We start from the raw sequence: 16,239 nt of genomic DNA on the forward strand, positions 1-16,239 counted from the left end.
GGGGGGGGCAGGGTGAGGGTGGTGTGTGACAAGACAGACACTATCTGTGCTTTAAACATGACCAGTAGGAATATGGACATACTATCCCCTTCTCAAACCTCTATGCCTTCCCTGCCCCCGATCTCCCAGCCAGAAAGTTACTTGGTTCTGGAGTTAGCATGGTTGACACGATGATGGGAGCCCCTGTCCGCCGGGCCACCTTCTGGTACGGTGAATGAGGTGTGTGGAGACTCTGGCTGACTGGTGGCAGGGTAGACGGCTCCACGGGGGCTGCTCCAGGTTTCCGCAGGAGCTGGGGGCTGCCGTGCGGGCTGGGCAGCGGAGAGGTGGTCAGGCTGCGCTCCCTCTTAAGCAGTTCCATGGGCACCGTGTACGAGGTGGAGTAGGCAGTTCTGGGATTTGAGTGAAGGGGAGCAGAGGGGCCTGGGTTAGCAGTCAAGGCTACCCCAGCTTGTGAAGGATATGAGGAGGCCAGCCGTGCTGTTAGGGCACATGGGGTAGGAGAGCTATATCCAGAGTTGGAGGGTAAGTGGGGGGTTTGGGACCCCACCACTGGGGTGGAATAAGTAGCTGCTGTCTCCAGGAGGTGCTGGGAAGGTGCACTGGAGGGGCGACGACCTAGATCTCCAGCTCGGGGGGAAGGTGTCTGCAAAGGTCCAGCAGGGTGAAACTGCAGGGCTGTGGTACCCAGTGAGGCCATGTCATTGGGTAGCAGCTCACTTCGGTGGCTGAAGCTACTGGACCTATTGCGGGGTAGAGGGCCCGTCCGGTCCTGTCTCCGAAACTGCATCTCTGTCCTGCAGCTGCTGGCTAGGCGGCTTAGGACGCGGGCCTGGCCCAGGTTGGGCGCAACAGACTTGATGTCAGCATCCTCCAGGGTGGCCAAGACAGCTGGGGAGTCAAAGCCTTGCTGTAACAGGGCTGCTAGGGTGGCCTCTGCCACACCCTCTGCCCTCAGCAGGGCCAAAAACTCAGGGTACACGGTCCTCTTGCCCCCAGGTCCTTGGAATGTAGACAAGTCAGCTTCGTAATTCTCATAAGCCAGCTTTGAATGGATGCTTTCTCGGGTAGGCCCATAGCCTCTATTCAGGGAACCCGGGGCCACCCCCGTGCTGTTCTCAGGAGGGACAGTTGAGCTGGGGTCCACAACCAGGCATGTTGGGGCCACCTGTCTGGCAGGGGTAGAGTCAACAGGTCTTTCACAGATATCGTTGTAGACCTGACTGGAGTTGGGGGAATAGGTAGGTACCTCTATCCCTAATCTACTATCAGTCTGTTCCCTTCCATACCTCCCAGGAGATGGAGCCCTGCCGTGTGTCCGCTGCCCATGTGGGACAGTTTTACTCCCAGACTCCCGGTACAGGTGGCCAGCGTCCTGCAGAGCAGATAACTGCCCTTGTACCTGCTCCCATGGCATTCTGCTGCCAAGCATTCCGTAGCTGGGCACCGGCCGGCTGGTTCCTGGGTCCCGATAGAAGGGAGGCTCCTTGGGTACCCTGGTGCCCCTGGATGGGTCGCCATAGTAGTCTTGTGGCAGCACGGAACCACGGCCAGACATCACTGCCTGCCTGCTGTCGTAGAAGGTGAAGTCAGGCACGGAGCCCTTTCTTGATGCCAGTGAATTATAAAAAGCTTCCCGGGACAGGTAGGACTCAGTGTCCTGGGCACGATGGTTTAGCAGCTCACACCAGGTCCCTTCTCCAGGGCCATACGTCAGAGAACTTCTCCTCCCTGGAGGCCCAGCATTCTCCCAAGGGCCCTCATACCAGCCAGCAGCATCCCAGCTCTGAGAACGGCCAATATTGATGTGCCTGCTGGGAACCGGCATTGGCAGAGCAAATGACTACAGCAAAGGCAGGGAGGAAGCCTTTCTTTATAAATCTTCAATTACATACATCAAAACCAGACCTGGCCACACGCAAGCCCTTCCGAGACGGCAGGAACAAACAACTGGGGGTTTCTGTTTCAAGGCACGACCTAAATTATTAATCCTCTGAAACCTTAGTAGGCAAAAAGCAGACTCACGGTAACTTTGCCTCACTCCCCAATGGTAGCCCGCAAGGTCTGTCCTGTGTGCTTCTAAGCCCAGGCAGGAGGCTGTGCTCCGGCCTGCTGGGCCCCCTTTCCAGTGGCTGTGCTCACATGGCCCCCTCAGCTCTTGCAGCGTGAGGATTAGGAGCTAAATAAAACCCCTAAAGCTTTTGTTCCATGTGACATCTCGGACTGATGAAGCCGGCTGCTTGCTTTAGCCAGGCCTTACAGGCAGCTGGAATGATCCCACATGGCTTTGCCCCGAGTCTGATCCCCCTTCCCCCCCCCCCCCCCCCCCCCCCCCCCGCCCCATCCTTGCCTGGGTCTCTCTCATCCCTCTTGGGGGAACCTCTGACCAGTACCCTCTTCACTAAGTGCAAGAGAAGCAAACTGGAACTACTTAGCTGTCCATCCAGTCCCAATCCCTCTGCGAGAGACATTACATTAATCTAGCAGCAAACAGCTACAACAGATCAAATGGAGAGCCCCCGGGACCAATGATTCCAGAATGGGAGGTATTCTGGGAGGCAGGGACTCTGACGAACCCCGGAACCTGACTTCTAGGATTCTGTTATAGATCAAATAGATTATACAGTCCAAACCCAAATTCTCTCTACCTCTAGATTCTTTCATACCACAGAGAAAAAGACAAAGTATGGGTTAGGACCTGGAATTCTCACTGTAAGACAACAACAGGATTGGGCTGAGTAGAGGGTTGGCCACCAGGGAAGAAAAACAGGAACTCCTGTGTCTCCCATCTCAGTCTGTGCAGCAGTACAAAGCTCCCTCTTGACACCTTTGTGTTAACAGATCACACAAAATAAACTGAGGGGGTAATCAAGAAGTATATTTAAATGAGTTCATGTAGCTAACTGTACACAGCCACAAGACCAAAAAGTTCTCGCAACTAGACAAATGCTAGTCATTTAAAAGGAAAACAAGAAACAAAAAACAAATATGAGAAACATGGAAAACTTACTTTGAGGTGGAGATTTAGATAACAGTACCATTTCTATTAAGTAGGTTTATGGTCTTTCCAGCCTTTCACCATGCCCATGCCCAGTCCCCAATATCCAACACAAATCCCAGGAGAAGAGCTGTGTCACACTCCTCCCTAAGGGGTTCTGATCCAGCCAAACCAGCCTTCAAGAAGCCACAGATGTCACCTTCCCAGTGTGGCTGTGACCAAGGCTGGACCACTGTGCAATTAATCCGAACACAATTAACCCGCAAAGACTAGGGACCACCACGCTGGCACCACAGCCCCCATTCCTGACCCAATGTCATAGAAGATGGAAATTTCCTGGTACTCAGAATGAAAACCCGGGAATGGCAAAGACCGCCAAGCATCACTGTAAAGCCTCGGCTGGCCACTCATGAACTACAGCCATACCTTGTTGGGCCAGTGTCAGGAACCTACCCACAACACACTGTGCCTGATGACAGGCAGAGAGGGCAGGTAAAGAAGCCCAAGGCGGGGCGGGCGTGGTGGCGCACGCCTTTAATCCCAGCACTTGCCTGGTCTACAAAGTGAGTTCCAGGACAGCCACGGCTACACAGAGAAACCTGTGTGTGTGTGTGTGTGTGTGTGTGGGGGGGGGGTGTCCAAGGGGATACGCCGGGAAACACCCAAGCCAGAATTTACAATTCTCTGCCTCTAAGCAGGACCACATTGAGGGGGGTGGGAAGCACGTGAAACAGTACAGAGCCTGGGACGCCATACACGCCAGCTCACTGAAGTAAGATAGTAGTAGTCTGTCAGGGCCCAGGGAAGGTGAGCTGGGGAAGCTGTTTGCAGGGTTCTCTACTTGGCACTATTCAGAAGAACATCTCAGCAAGCAGACAGGTGGGGGAGGGGGTGTGTGTGCCAGTGTGCACACACATACACTGACACAGAAAGGGTGCTAACGCCTGGGCCCAGATCTGTCTTGTTACCTCCTTTTCCATTATTGGAGTTTTTTGAAGCACTAAACCTCATGGAGATTAATGTCTCTACTGCATAACTGGCTAGAGAACACAGCTGACCAAGCAAGATGGATATCCCAGGTTATCACCCACCCTTCACAAGCAAGGGATACAAAGTAAGACAAGGCACTCACCACCCAGTTGCCAGGCCAACTTGGGGGCGAGGGGGGGGGGGATGCGCATCAATTATGTACCTGGCCACATGTGAGCACCACAGGTAGTGACGACATCATACCAAATACTGAGGAATGCAGAGTCGGGATCCTGTCTGGGGTCATAGGTCATAGCAAAGCTGGGCCAAGAACTCCCAAAGCTGGGGTCACTGTGCCCTCCTGGGACGAGGAAAGGGAACCATATTTAACAAAGTAATTCTGGAAGTTTCTGGGGATCATCGTACCTGAAAGTACTAGCAATGCCCACTGATGAGAAGACTTGGATGATGAGGTGGTATGTTCCTGTCATAGCTGGATCTGTGGCCTTCAAAGGCTGGCAGCTATTCAGTCCTTCTTGGGTATTCCCCTCTCTCAAGACAAGAGACAGCTTTAACGCCAGTGCGGGTGTTTGTAGTGTGGACATACATGGAGGCAAAACACCAGTCTCCTCCAGACATAACTAGATCTGGAAATGCTCTACCAATCCCCTGTGGCTCTGGCTGGGTGCCTTACCCGTTTGCTGTCAGGGGTTTTGTTACTGGCTAGCTAGGTCCACAAATCTAAATGATGTAGAGTTACTAATATGAGACTAGGTTAAGAATGACGTAGGCAGCCCCTGAGACTGTGCCAAGGTGTGATCATGCAGCCAGGGGGGGGTGTGGGGTGTGGGTGTGTGTGGTGGCAGATGACAGGCCCTGCTCGTTGCCCCTCTGAAGTAGAATCAGGAGGTCCAGATTCCATTCCCAGCAACCTGCAGCTGGTTCTGTCTGGAAGCCAATCAAATTAACCAAGTCTCAGCTCACCAAAATATTTCGACAGATGTTTTCTCCTGTTAGACAGAAAACGCCTGTGCTTGGACTTAATCCTTCCCAAATAACCCTGGAAGTTGTTTAAAAAAACCAAACCAAACCAAACAAACAACCAAACCAAACCAAACCAAACCAACAAAACAAACTTGTCACAGCATTTGAGAAAGGACTGATTTCCTGAGAAATCTCATGCTGTCTGAAAAGGGCAGGATGGGTCCAGTTTCTGAAGGCTAACGAGTTTCAGGGATATAGCCTTATCCAAAAAAAAAAAAAAAAAAAAAAAAAAAAAAAAATCCTCTCTGGGGCTGGAGAGAGGGCTCCAGCACCCACATGGCAGCTCAGAACTATAACTCCAAGATCTGACACCCTCACCCAGACATACACCCGGGGAAACCACCAGTGCATATGAAATAAACCCATTAAAGAGTGGACTGTAAAAAAAGAACTGAGTGGCTGACATGGAGCGGCAAGTGGTATTTGCTGGCAGCCTGTTCCCGAACTCTGCAATAGAGGGCGCGACTCTAGCTTAGGGAAGAGAACTGGCAGATGAGGGTCAAGACACCCCATGGGCAGGCCTCGGAAAAATACCCCTCCCCAAAGCGCTTCACAACCAGTCAACCAGCTGCAAAACTACTTTAAGCCTATCAGAAGGGTGACTGAGAGGAATCACCTAAAAGACAAAATCAGACAACACCATCTAAATGTGAAGGTCACTTGGCCCTTCTTCAGGGGCCCCCTGCAGCTTCCTGCTCATCCGGTGGGATGATGCCTGTGGGTAGCTCTCAGTCTCTTGGGAGTTGCTTGGGCTTGGTGGGCAGCCGGCCCCAACCTGGGACGCTATGGAGGTCCCCGAGACACGGAAGCACTAAGTCAGGCCCCCAGTGTTGGTGCTCTTCCAACACCTAGGCCATGCACGAGACTAATGAAGCCCTGAGAATAAAGAACCTGCTGGGGGAAGTGGGGCCTCTTGTCCCTCATGGACACCAGGACAAAGCGATGGCCGTGGACTGCCATAGTCAGCGGTGCTGCTCAGGTCAGTGGGTTACACATTGCCTTCTAGCTGAGACAGAGTCAAAAATAGGCCCAATTGAACAGGCTGTGCTTGCCTTTTCCCTTTTTCAAAATCCCATTTTTCTTTGAAGATAAGTGATCTAGAGTTTGTGTTGAAATGCAGTGTTTCTGCCTTTAACAACAGCAACAACAAAAAATGGCCTTTTCTCTTGTGTACCCAATGTTCTTTACTAAAGAAAGGTGTTACTTCTATAAAGCACTGGGAAAAGAGCCACAGGAAATGTGGGTGGGGCTTAAAGCACTTTTATTCAAATGGCCGGAGCACAGGAATTAAGAGCTGTGACCCAGGGTCGGCTCAGCTGTCAAGAATAAAGCTTTCGCCACAAACAGGGTGTAGAACACCACTTCTTGGCTAGAGCGTTAAGGCTGGGGAGCATATTTACCCTGCTCCAAAGAGACTGTGTGTGTGTGTGTGTGTGTGTGTGTGTGTCTGTGTCTGTGTTAGTTCGACAGCCAGGGCATGGGCTGCAAAGCTCTTCCATGGGACCAGGAAGGGTGAGTGTCCACCCTCCTCTTTGTAGAATCTGTGCTTCTCACAGTGCCAGTGGGAAGGAAGGAAGGGAGGGAGGTGCACTATGTTTTACATGTGCCTCTCTGAGGAGTAAGACACGTGGGAAGAGGGATAACGGATGGGGAGAGCCACCACCCACAAGCACGGGCCACCTTCAAAGATTCTTTCCAGGAAGCCACAGAATCACAATAGCACACGGATGCTCTCGACAGACAGGAGAATGAACACAGCAAAAGCTTAGCAAGAGATCCAACCACTGCTCGGGTCACATCAAACAACCGTCTGGGCAGCGTGACATAAGCCAAACTGCGCTGGTCCTGCTGCACACTCTAACACTTGTGGCTTCTGAAAGGGAAGAAGGGCAAGGCTCAGAGGGACAAGTCCATGTCCTGACTCAGCAGTCCATGCGTCTGTGGCTGCCTGCAGACCTACTATATAGCTAAGATGACTGTCCTGGTTCCTCCCTAGGAAATCATCACTGTCCTAAATATGACTAGGAGGAGGGAAATGCACCAATAAGAAACCAGGCTGGGAAGATGACCAGGTGGCCCTAGCCAGTACTGACTGGCAGAGTGACTGAGCTCAAGTAGTCATGGAATCAGGGCACCAGTGCCCAGAGTCTACCGGAAGTGGTAGGTGACAGCGAAAGCAGCAACCAAAAGAGCAAACTGGAAAAGAACAGGGCATCCTGTGCAACAGGGTCTCCAGTGGTACCACACATCACTGAGCCCCGTGGAGAAGCGAAGCAGCCCACATCAGAGGTGGAATGAGCCCACCCAGTGGAGAAGCGAAGCAGCCCACATCAGAGGTGGAATGAGCCCAGGAACAACACTTGCACCAGACCAGTGATAAAGGGAGCGTGAATTCAGCCTGGAACTTGAGTCTTCTTGACAAGGTAAGGCCTGTCCAGGACAGGACGACACTGTGAACCTACTCCCCAGGGGCCGGGAGGCTGGACTCCCACAGGCGGAGTCAGTGCTCCTATTATCAAATAAGACAAAACAAGACAAAACAGGATTTTTATCACTTGCAGATTATGGCTTCGGCTTCCATGTCTGAGCATTTCTTTACAATGCTGAGCATGATCTGGGACATTTGTTTGTATTGTAGAGTTTTGAGCCACGTCTAGTTGACTATTGTATATTTATTTACACAGCCAAAGTAATTGCAGCTAATCACTTAATTACTGGAAATGTGCATAATTGCCTGATCTCAACATATAATTAAAATGTACAGCAACATTATGAATCCCATTTTTAAGATGTAGGTTTGGGAGCCGTCGAAAGACAGCTCGTTGAAAATGATCAGGAGGGCCTGTGGACTGTAGGATTCAAGCCCGCTCCTATGCAAACCCAAACAAATCCACAAAGGCATAATACATTCAATTAAAGAGGGACAGGTGAACCCAAACAGCATCTTGAATGTGGAAATTCAAATAAGAAAACCAAACATGACACAAACTGCTCCTGCTCCTTCTGTACAGGTGCTGTGATGGGCAGGCCAGACAGGCCACTGGAGAAGCCCCATTAGCCAACCCATGCCATCATGCCCTCCTCGGGACTTTGAGCTGATTTCTTCCACGACTCGGAAACAAACATCTCGGGGACGTTAGACCACGCAGGCACCTGCTGGGGTGGCTCAGCCATGGTGGTAGGCAGATCCAACTCAGAGTGGGAAGACACTACCCGTGAAAGCACCCTGGCTCACCTTTGCAGCACTTTCTGTGAGTTTCTTGGTGACCAAGAGGACACAGAGAAGCCGCACGTTTCTTTTATTCTGTGCCCATGAGAGTGCTCAGGAGAAGTCTCTAATCACAACTTTGATGTAAAAGCAGCTCCCGACACTTCCGGGTATTTCCCGTATTTCTTCTGCTTATCCTAACTCAGCTGACACCGTGCTTGAAACTCATTTCCACCACATCTCTAAAGAAACGCTTAAACACAATGAACTAAAATACCTACTTTACTTTTTATTTTTTTTCCTCCAGATCACACTTCAACAGCTATAGGAAAGCACTGTGTTTAGGGAGTGACTCTATCCTAGCCATTGTAAGATGTTCATAGGCAAAGCCAGAGAGGAGTACTACATACAATTCTCCAGACCCAAACCTTGGCTTAGCTCTGCAAGGCTGGAGTGACGACAGCAAGCCTGCTCTCTGACCCATAAATATTTGGGAAAAGCCAAACTACCCCGGCATGATCCAATACAGTATTCAAATCCTCTGGTAAGTGCAATCCACAAATGCACTGCGTCAATTATGTCAGCAAACCAGAGAGAAGAAAGGCAGCATCTAAATTATACATCAGAAAGAAAGCAGGTTCAATCTAGGGATGAACAGCCTGTGTTATCAAAGGCTGTTCTGTAATTATTCCATACAACGTACTCAAGGATTGTCTGAGAGCAGGCATCAAGAAAACCAGCAGAGAACAAATTACAGATATCAAAAAGGGTCAATTACAAAAGCACATTAAAATCTGGCTTTTAAGTAAGCCTCAAAGATTTTATTATTCCAGATGATTTCGATGGAGTCCCAAAGACTTTGGCTGCCTCTTCAATATGGAGCAGAGATGTACTCTGGTTATGTATATGTGAGTGAAGGTTCACATTCCAAGTCAAGGTAGAGAGAAAGATGGGGCTTCATTCAGGTCATGGCCCCTGGCATTAACTCAGAGGGGAACATGCAAGCATCCCCTAAAGAGACTGGGAAGAGGCTGAGTGGGCTTCAGTGGAAAGTTCTGGAGATGAATCCTCACAGGGATGAAGCTAAACTTTCATCTGGTCAGCTCCTATGGCACTGAGAGCAGCTCACCCAACTCTGCCAAGGGATCCCAGAAACAGTGATCGATGGGTACAGGGTAGCAGGTGTTCGATGAGAGAGGTTTAAGGGATGGTTAGCACTATCAAGACCAGCAGAAGGCAGCTCTCCAAAACCCAGGGTGAAAGGGTTGCTACAGAATGTAGGAGACATGTGCATTTAATCAATTAAAAACAAAACCAAAGCTGGATATGGTGGTAGCACTCACCAATTAACCCAGTACCAAAGAAACTGAGACAAGAGGATTGGTCAAGGACAGTCTAATATACACAGCAAAACCTTATTGCAAAAAATAGCACTGACTGCTCTTCCAAAGGTCCCGAGTTCAAATCCCAGCAACCACATAGTGGCTCACAACCACCTGTAAAGTGATCTGACACCTTCTTCTGGTGCATCTGAAGACAGCTACAGTGTACTTATTTATAATAATAAATAAATAAATCGTTGAGCCAGAGCAAGCAGGAAATGAGCGAGCGGTGTTGACTGGAGAGAGCAGGGCTGACCGGAGCAAGCAGAAGTCGTCTTAAAATTCATTTCCCAACAACCATATGAAGGCTCACAGCCATCTGTATAGTTACAGTGTACTCATATACATAAAATAAATACGTAACCGGGCAGTGGTGGTGCACGCCTTTAATCCCAGCACTTGGGAGGCAGAGGCAGGTGGATTTCTGAGTTCGAGGCCAGCCTGGTCTACAAAGTGAGTTCCAGGACAGCCAGGACTACACAGAGAAATCCTGTCTCGAAAAACCAAAAAAATAAAAATAAATAAATATATAATAAATAAATCTTAAAAAAAAAATAGCAAAGTGCTGGGCAGTAGTGGCACACGGCTTTAATCCCAGCACTCGGGAGGCAAAGGCAGGCAGATTTCTGAGCCAGGTCTACAGAGTGAGTTCCAGGACAGCCAGGACTATACAGAGAAACCCTATCTCAGAAAAACAAAAGAAAAGAAAAAGAAAAAGAAAAAAAGAGAGGGCAGAACAGTCCGACAGGCTATCTTATCTGCAAGTCTAAGTTCAACAGGCACGGTGAGAATGCACAGCTATGTGGTAGCTGTACAACGCCTTCAGTCTAAACAGCAAAATCTACAGAGCGCCGGGCTCTCGGAACAGCTAAAGAAGAGAGCTGTCTTGGGAACCAGTCACAAATCATCAACTAATCAATAAAACAGGTGCTACCTCTCCAGACCAGTCACTCCTTCAGGTCACATCTGCATCAGCTGTGACTTTCTTAGACACTGGGCAAACAGGACCGACCACAGGTGAGGAGCTACACCTGGCATACTTCAAAGCATGACTGCTCCTAACTCTGCAACACCACTCACATTTAGATAAAGATGGCACTGAACTTTCCATTGTAAGTTATGGCCGAAGATCCCCAGTCACAGATAGAGGATGGGTGAGAGTTAGTGAGCCATGTTTGGGACAGAGAACATGATCAATAAATAGCTGGCTCAAGTCTTGAGTTGTGGAAGTTGACTCACTAGAGGCTTTCTGGAGAGAGGACTTGGCATCTAACCCCAGTGAAGGTTTCTCCTCTAAAAATAAAAGTCAATGTCTGCAATCAGGTGAGGCCAGATTGTGGACTATTCTGTGAGCCACCAGGTCCCAAATCTTCCAACACACTGATCTTTCCAAAGTCAAAAAAAATGCCAGGTTATTGTTTGAGACTCAGACAACCAAACAGAATACGAAAGCCCGGACGGCTACACAAACGGACAGGATAAACCCAAGATAGCTACAAACAGACCCATGCGGGAGACACGCACATGTAATCGGCATCAGATGGATCTCGGGGGAGGGTTGTGCCATTGTGGTTATGTCGGAAACTGTCCTAAAAGGAGACACATGCCATAGTGTGGTAACAGGAAACCACTGCCATCTACAAGCTTGTTTCAGAGTTTCAGATACTTCTGGAAACAATTCACACACACACACACACACACACACACACACTTACTTTACCTCATTTAAAAAAAATAAATAAACAAATGTTATCTGTTAGTAAACACAGTTGGAAGACTACTGGTATTCATGATGCCAGCCTGTCAGTCTTTCTATAGGGCTTAAACCATCTTGTCAGAGACCAATAGCAGAAATTTAGTGATTTTAATGTTTACTTTTAAAAACTGGTTAAATGCCAAGCTCCATAAACTAAACTATAGCAGAACCCAAGGGACATGGGGGTGGAGCTCATGCATACTTCCCACAGAGTGCTCAAGGGCTGTCTCAAACAGAATGGCTTTGATGTCCCCATCCCATGTGGCTTGAGCTACATCTATTTAAAGGACAAGCAATTCCATATGGGTGGCTACAGGGGAAGTTGTTGGGGTGGGGGGGTGGGGGGTAGCCTGCCTGAGAGTTGGTACGGCAGCTTTGCCTGTGCGCCCTCTGCTACAGGCTGGAATACACCTAACATACCAAGAGCCAAGCTAGCCTTGAAAACACTCCTAGACAAGGCTAGTCCTGCAGCACTGACTCTAGGCTGGCACAGCTCGTATAAACCCCGAGTTGCAGGCTTGGCGATCCTTGCTCCTCACTAATTAGGAAAGGACAGTGCTTAATCAATGTTTCAGAATTTTATCCCCGGGTTTCCATTAGATTTTAATTATGTTTATTTTTCCTTTCATGAATAAAACACTTCCAGACATTTTCAAAAATACTGAAAGACTTGAAAACATCAAGAGGGCTAGAGTGGGTTCCTCGGAAATATCTTGGAATTCATTGTTGTAAATATCTTAATAGAAAACAGATAAAGTCAAGAAACTTCAGGAAGCTAAAAGAGCTGGTCCTGATATATGGTGTCTTTCATATGCAAAATAACCCTAGGTATATATAGGGGTGGGGGAAAGGTACCTCACAGCCTACAGCCCTCCCTCATGTTCCACCCAGCCCCCACACAAGCCAAGGGCCAGCCAAGAAAGTGAGGTGCCACAAAGCCAGTACCTGAAAAGGTGAGAGGTGGGGAGACTCTGGGGGTCCTAGTGTCAGAGTGTGGTGACACAGCCAGGCCCAGCTACCTCAAATGAGCAGCTCTGAGAGGATCTGCGTGAGGGGCTACGTGCCTTTCAAGAAACCCCCGCCAACCGTGCTGGCTCTTACCTTCACAAATCCTGTCCAATCGCTGCCGCTTGACTTTGTGCTTATCCACAAGGGCCATTCTTTATCGAACTTTGCAACTCTGATTCAAAAGGCAAAGCAGTCCGCTAAGAGCTTAGGGGAATTCGCAGGAGTCTGCGTGCATTGCGCCACTATGAACCCTGAAACAAGGAGAAAAGAAGCCTTAACTGTCTGGAGACCTCCAGGACACAGGCTGACAGGTCATTCACGACTTCCTGTCGCTTTCTAAGTAAGAGGGGACGGACCTGCTCTTTGGGCAAAACATGGGTGGAGGCTGCTCCCTCCACTCAAGCCTTAGCAATCTCCTGTTTTCTGCCCTGCATCGGTTAGAAGGCAAGCAGGCACCGAGAGGGACGTTTGCCACACATTGCTGGAAACAGCAAACGGCAGTGTATGGGCCTCTCAACTATAGACACCAATTGCTATAGACACCAATTGCAGACCAACTTCAATTATTTCAACTCCAAGGCCAGGGACCAAGAGACAGCTAGCTGGATCTGCCATTTATTTCTCTGAACCACAGAAGTGCTGCACAACCAGGAGACAGTCTCACAGACAGCTCTGGACCCCTGGGCTGTACGTAGGTCCTAAGTGCACAGTGGTATGATAGCAAGCTCACTCTGGCTACCTCCACAGAGGCTCTCTGGAGGCCTGCACTGCGCAGTCTTTACAGCTGCTTTCTTCCATGAAGGACTTGCAGGGGCCACACACCAAAACCAAAAACAAAAAAACCCCACAACACAGAGCAGCCCAGCACAACGCAACACAAGCTCCTGCTACACTGTGTAAGAAGAACGGGCCTGCCCATGTCATCTTCTAGAACCTTCCTCAAATGTAGAGGGGGCTGCAGGGGGCTTTTAATCCCACATTCCTCAACTAGTTGAGCAGTGGCTGTTAAGCCTTTTCTAAGCCTTCTCACGCTGGCTCAGAGGCGGAAGAGCCTGTTCCACACATGCTAGGATCCAAAGAACCCTGTCTCTAAGCACCAGCTCACAAATTACCAGGCCGGGCTCTGATTCTCTCCTTCAAAACTGCAGCCTGTCAATCACTGTGAGAAGAGTGGGGACCCATTCTCTGGGGTCCTGTTCTTCACTGTAAAACTTCACAATGGGTATTGTTTTCAACCTAACAGTAATCCATGTACACACACACACACACACACACACACGTGTGCACGCTCACATGCACATGGGGCTGTTCTCAGCTAACAGGCGAATTGTGCAGAGAAAGATAAGGACGGAAAATTAAGGCTTAAGAGAAACCTGGTGGTATATGGGCGTCAATTATGCTGAATGCTAGGAGTTCCTTTATCAGACACAGGTCTAACTACTAAAAGGTAAGGCGAGTTCAATTTGGCTAGAAAAGCATCCTTAAGATTTATAGCAATAATTATGTGAATAATTAGGAAAGGGAAAAATAGAAAAAGTACAGTTTCTAACCATTTAAATAATGATCAAAATAGCCAAAAGGACACCAAACTCTAACACAGGCAACTGCCTAAAACAAGCCAGTCACCACACGTACAGAAGTATAGAACTCTGGTGTCATGGTTCCTGGGCTCTTTCATGAGGGTAGCCAGCCACGTGTGAACAAACCCCTGACTCCAGGAAAATGGAGATGGGACAGAAGAACCAAGACCTACAAATGTCAACCTCAAATGCACATCAGAAAGCCTAGGCTCTTTTACTTTGTTGAGGCTGGGGCTCCAATGTCCACACTACAGTGAGGCACCTCCTAGACTCTGGTATGAAAACCCAAGCCTCATTATCTACCCCATCCAAAGGACAAGCTAATATTTGTGAAGGACTACAGAGATAAAAACTGCCAGAGTTATGATCAGCGGCAGGATTGGCTTTGCAGTCTCCTCCTCTAGTGAGGCATAATCATTCCTTTTGCTTTCCTTTGAATTTTAATTTGTATAATTAGGCGGCTTCTTGAAAAATTGGTAAGTAGGCTCTTGATCATGCAGTCAGAGCGATAGCCAACAGCTTACACAAATGTCTTCATCGTAGACTGTCATTGATTCCCTTGCCTGGCTTTTCTGTGTGGTTCTTCTGTGGAGTCCAGGCCAGACCCCGAGGGGAGGTGCCCACCCATCATATCAGCAGCGAATACAGACTTCAGATGCAACAGCCAGTATGAGTTTTGACGCATAACTGCCACCCTCTCCCACCATATTTCTGCTTCAAAACGGGGGGGTGGGAGGGGGTGGGATAAAAGATGTTTTTCTCATTTTCCCTCCCGAGAAGTAAGCTATTTATGAAGACAACACAGCCACTGCACAAATGTCAGGGACAAATACACCTTGTGGTGGTTCTATGCACGGTGGCCCTCACTGCACCAGCCATACTGGCTCTGGGCTCCTAGACAATCAATCACATCTCTGTGATTAGGTTTGCCATGAAAACCAACTTTGCCCTTTAAGTCAGTCCTTCCTCCCAAGTCATAAGCTTCCACAGCCAAAGAAATTTGTCAGCTATTGATATCATTAGTCAAAATGTTCAACAAAAGTACTAACTAAAGTATACATCAGGGCGGGCAGAAGAGAGGCAGTGCTATGGTTCCTCTATCTTTGCTGGAATCAAAACTGGAATCGTTCTGGAATCCAGGGGTTCCGTCCTGGAGACTGGGGCTCTGTGCTTATGAAGCAGGAAAGGGATTCCTTGTATGCCACCACATCTATGACAGACAGAGGAGAGAGAATGTGCATGAGCCTCTAGGAAGTGCTCTCCCCAATGCAGGTAAAGTTCAAAGTCAAGAGGAAAGTGGGGTCCTCTTCTCACGGAGGAGGATAAAGGGGAAACAGCACAAAGCCCAACTTCACAGGAGAAAGCCAGAGGAATGCCAGGCCTAACCCCAACCCAGAGATATAAGCGCTCTGAAAATCGGAATGGACCGAAGTGAAATGTAATTTACAGTAGTCTTCTTCCCACATGGAGGTGCTGTTTCCACAGCTTCAGTTACTCTGGGTATACTCAGGTCTGAACAGCATTACATTTAATTTAAAGCCCACCATTTCAAGTTGTACGTGGTTCAGAGCATCACAATAAAATCCCATGGAACCCTGGCTGCTTCCCAGCTGGGGCTAGAACCACCCTGCGGTCTCGCGTATCCACATAGTATATGCCACCTGACCGTTAGCAACTCAGTAGCTCAGTTTGGATTATCCAGTGGATCCTTACAGTGTTGAAATCCATGTTACAGTAACTATTTCGCTTAATGCGCAAAGAACAGGAATCACAACATTGGCAAGTTGGTTATGCTAAGCGAAGCCAAAAGTTCCTCCTGTGAGTGGGAAGGTGAGCGCAGCGCTCATCACAGGTGCACATACGGGAGGAAACCCACATTTCATACAACAAGATCTGGAATTCTCTACTTATCAGGCACCTACTGCAGGTCTTGGGACACGTCTGCCAGGGAGGAGGAAGTAATGTAAGCCATAGATCTTCAGATAAGAAAGCTCAGCAAGAAGCTACCGGGTGTGGCGCACTGTTTCACGGCAGTGTCATCGAGATTTGAGAAAAGAACAAAAATGAAGAGCAACCCATTTTAAAATCAGTCATCTTGACATTAAACATCCATGATTAAAAGCAAAAGAAACCACTTGTCCACGTTTGGGTAGATAAGCATTTTCTACTGTTGCTACCAACAGCCACCTCTTGGCCAAACCAAACCAGCACAAAGTTCTAACAGGAAAACCCCAGTTCTCACCAACTCTTTTTTAACAAAAGGGCCTCTCTGTTTCTCCATTCTAGTCCAGACT

General features: G+C 48.7%; 1 protein-coding gene across 8 annotated transcripts in view; it reads right to left on the bottom strand.

The window, feature by feature from the left end:
* Positions 1–16,239, bottom strand: part of Ctbp2 (C-terminal binding protein 2) — a 137,075-nt gene that overhangs the window by 26,239 nt on the left and 94,597 nt on the right. For 5 of the 8 annotated variants that reach the window (XM_021169123.2, XM_029479547.1, XM_029479544.1 and 2 more), the window contains one exon: positions 12,459–12,616. The exons of 1 other annotated variant lie outside the window; for it this stretch is intronic. In XM_021169123.2, the coding sequence (XP_021024782.1) occupies positions 12,459–12,516 (58 nt within the window). In that variant the 5' untranslated portion in view covers positions 12,517–12,616. Of the gene's footprint in view, positions 1–141; positions 1,829–12,458; positions 12,617–14,994; positions 15,156–16,239 lie in introns of those variants that run through there. 2 more of the 8 variants (XM_029479545.1, XM_021169121.2) reach the window with 2 other exon arrangements.

This window comes from Mus caroli, chromosome 7 (genome assembly GCF_900094665.2).
Source record: "Mus caroli chromosome 7, CAROLI_EIJ_v1.1, whole genome shotgun sequence".
Lineage (NCBI taxonomy): Eukaryota > Metazoa > Chordata > Mammalia > Rodentia > Muridae > Mus > Mus caroli.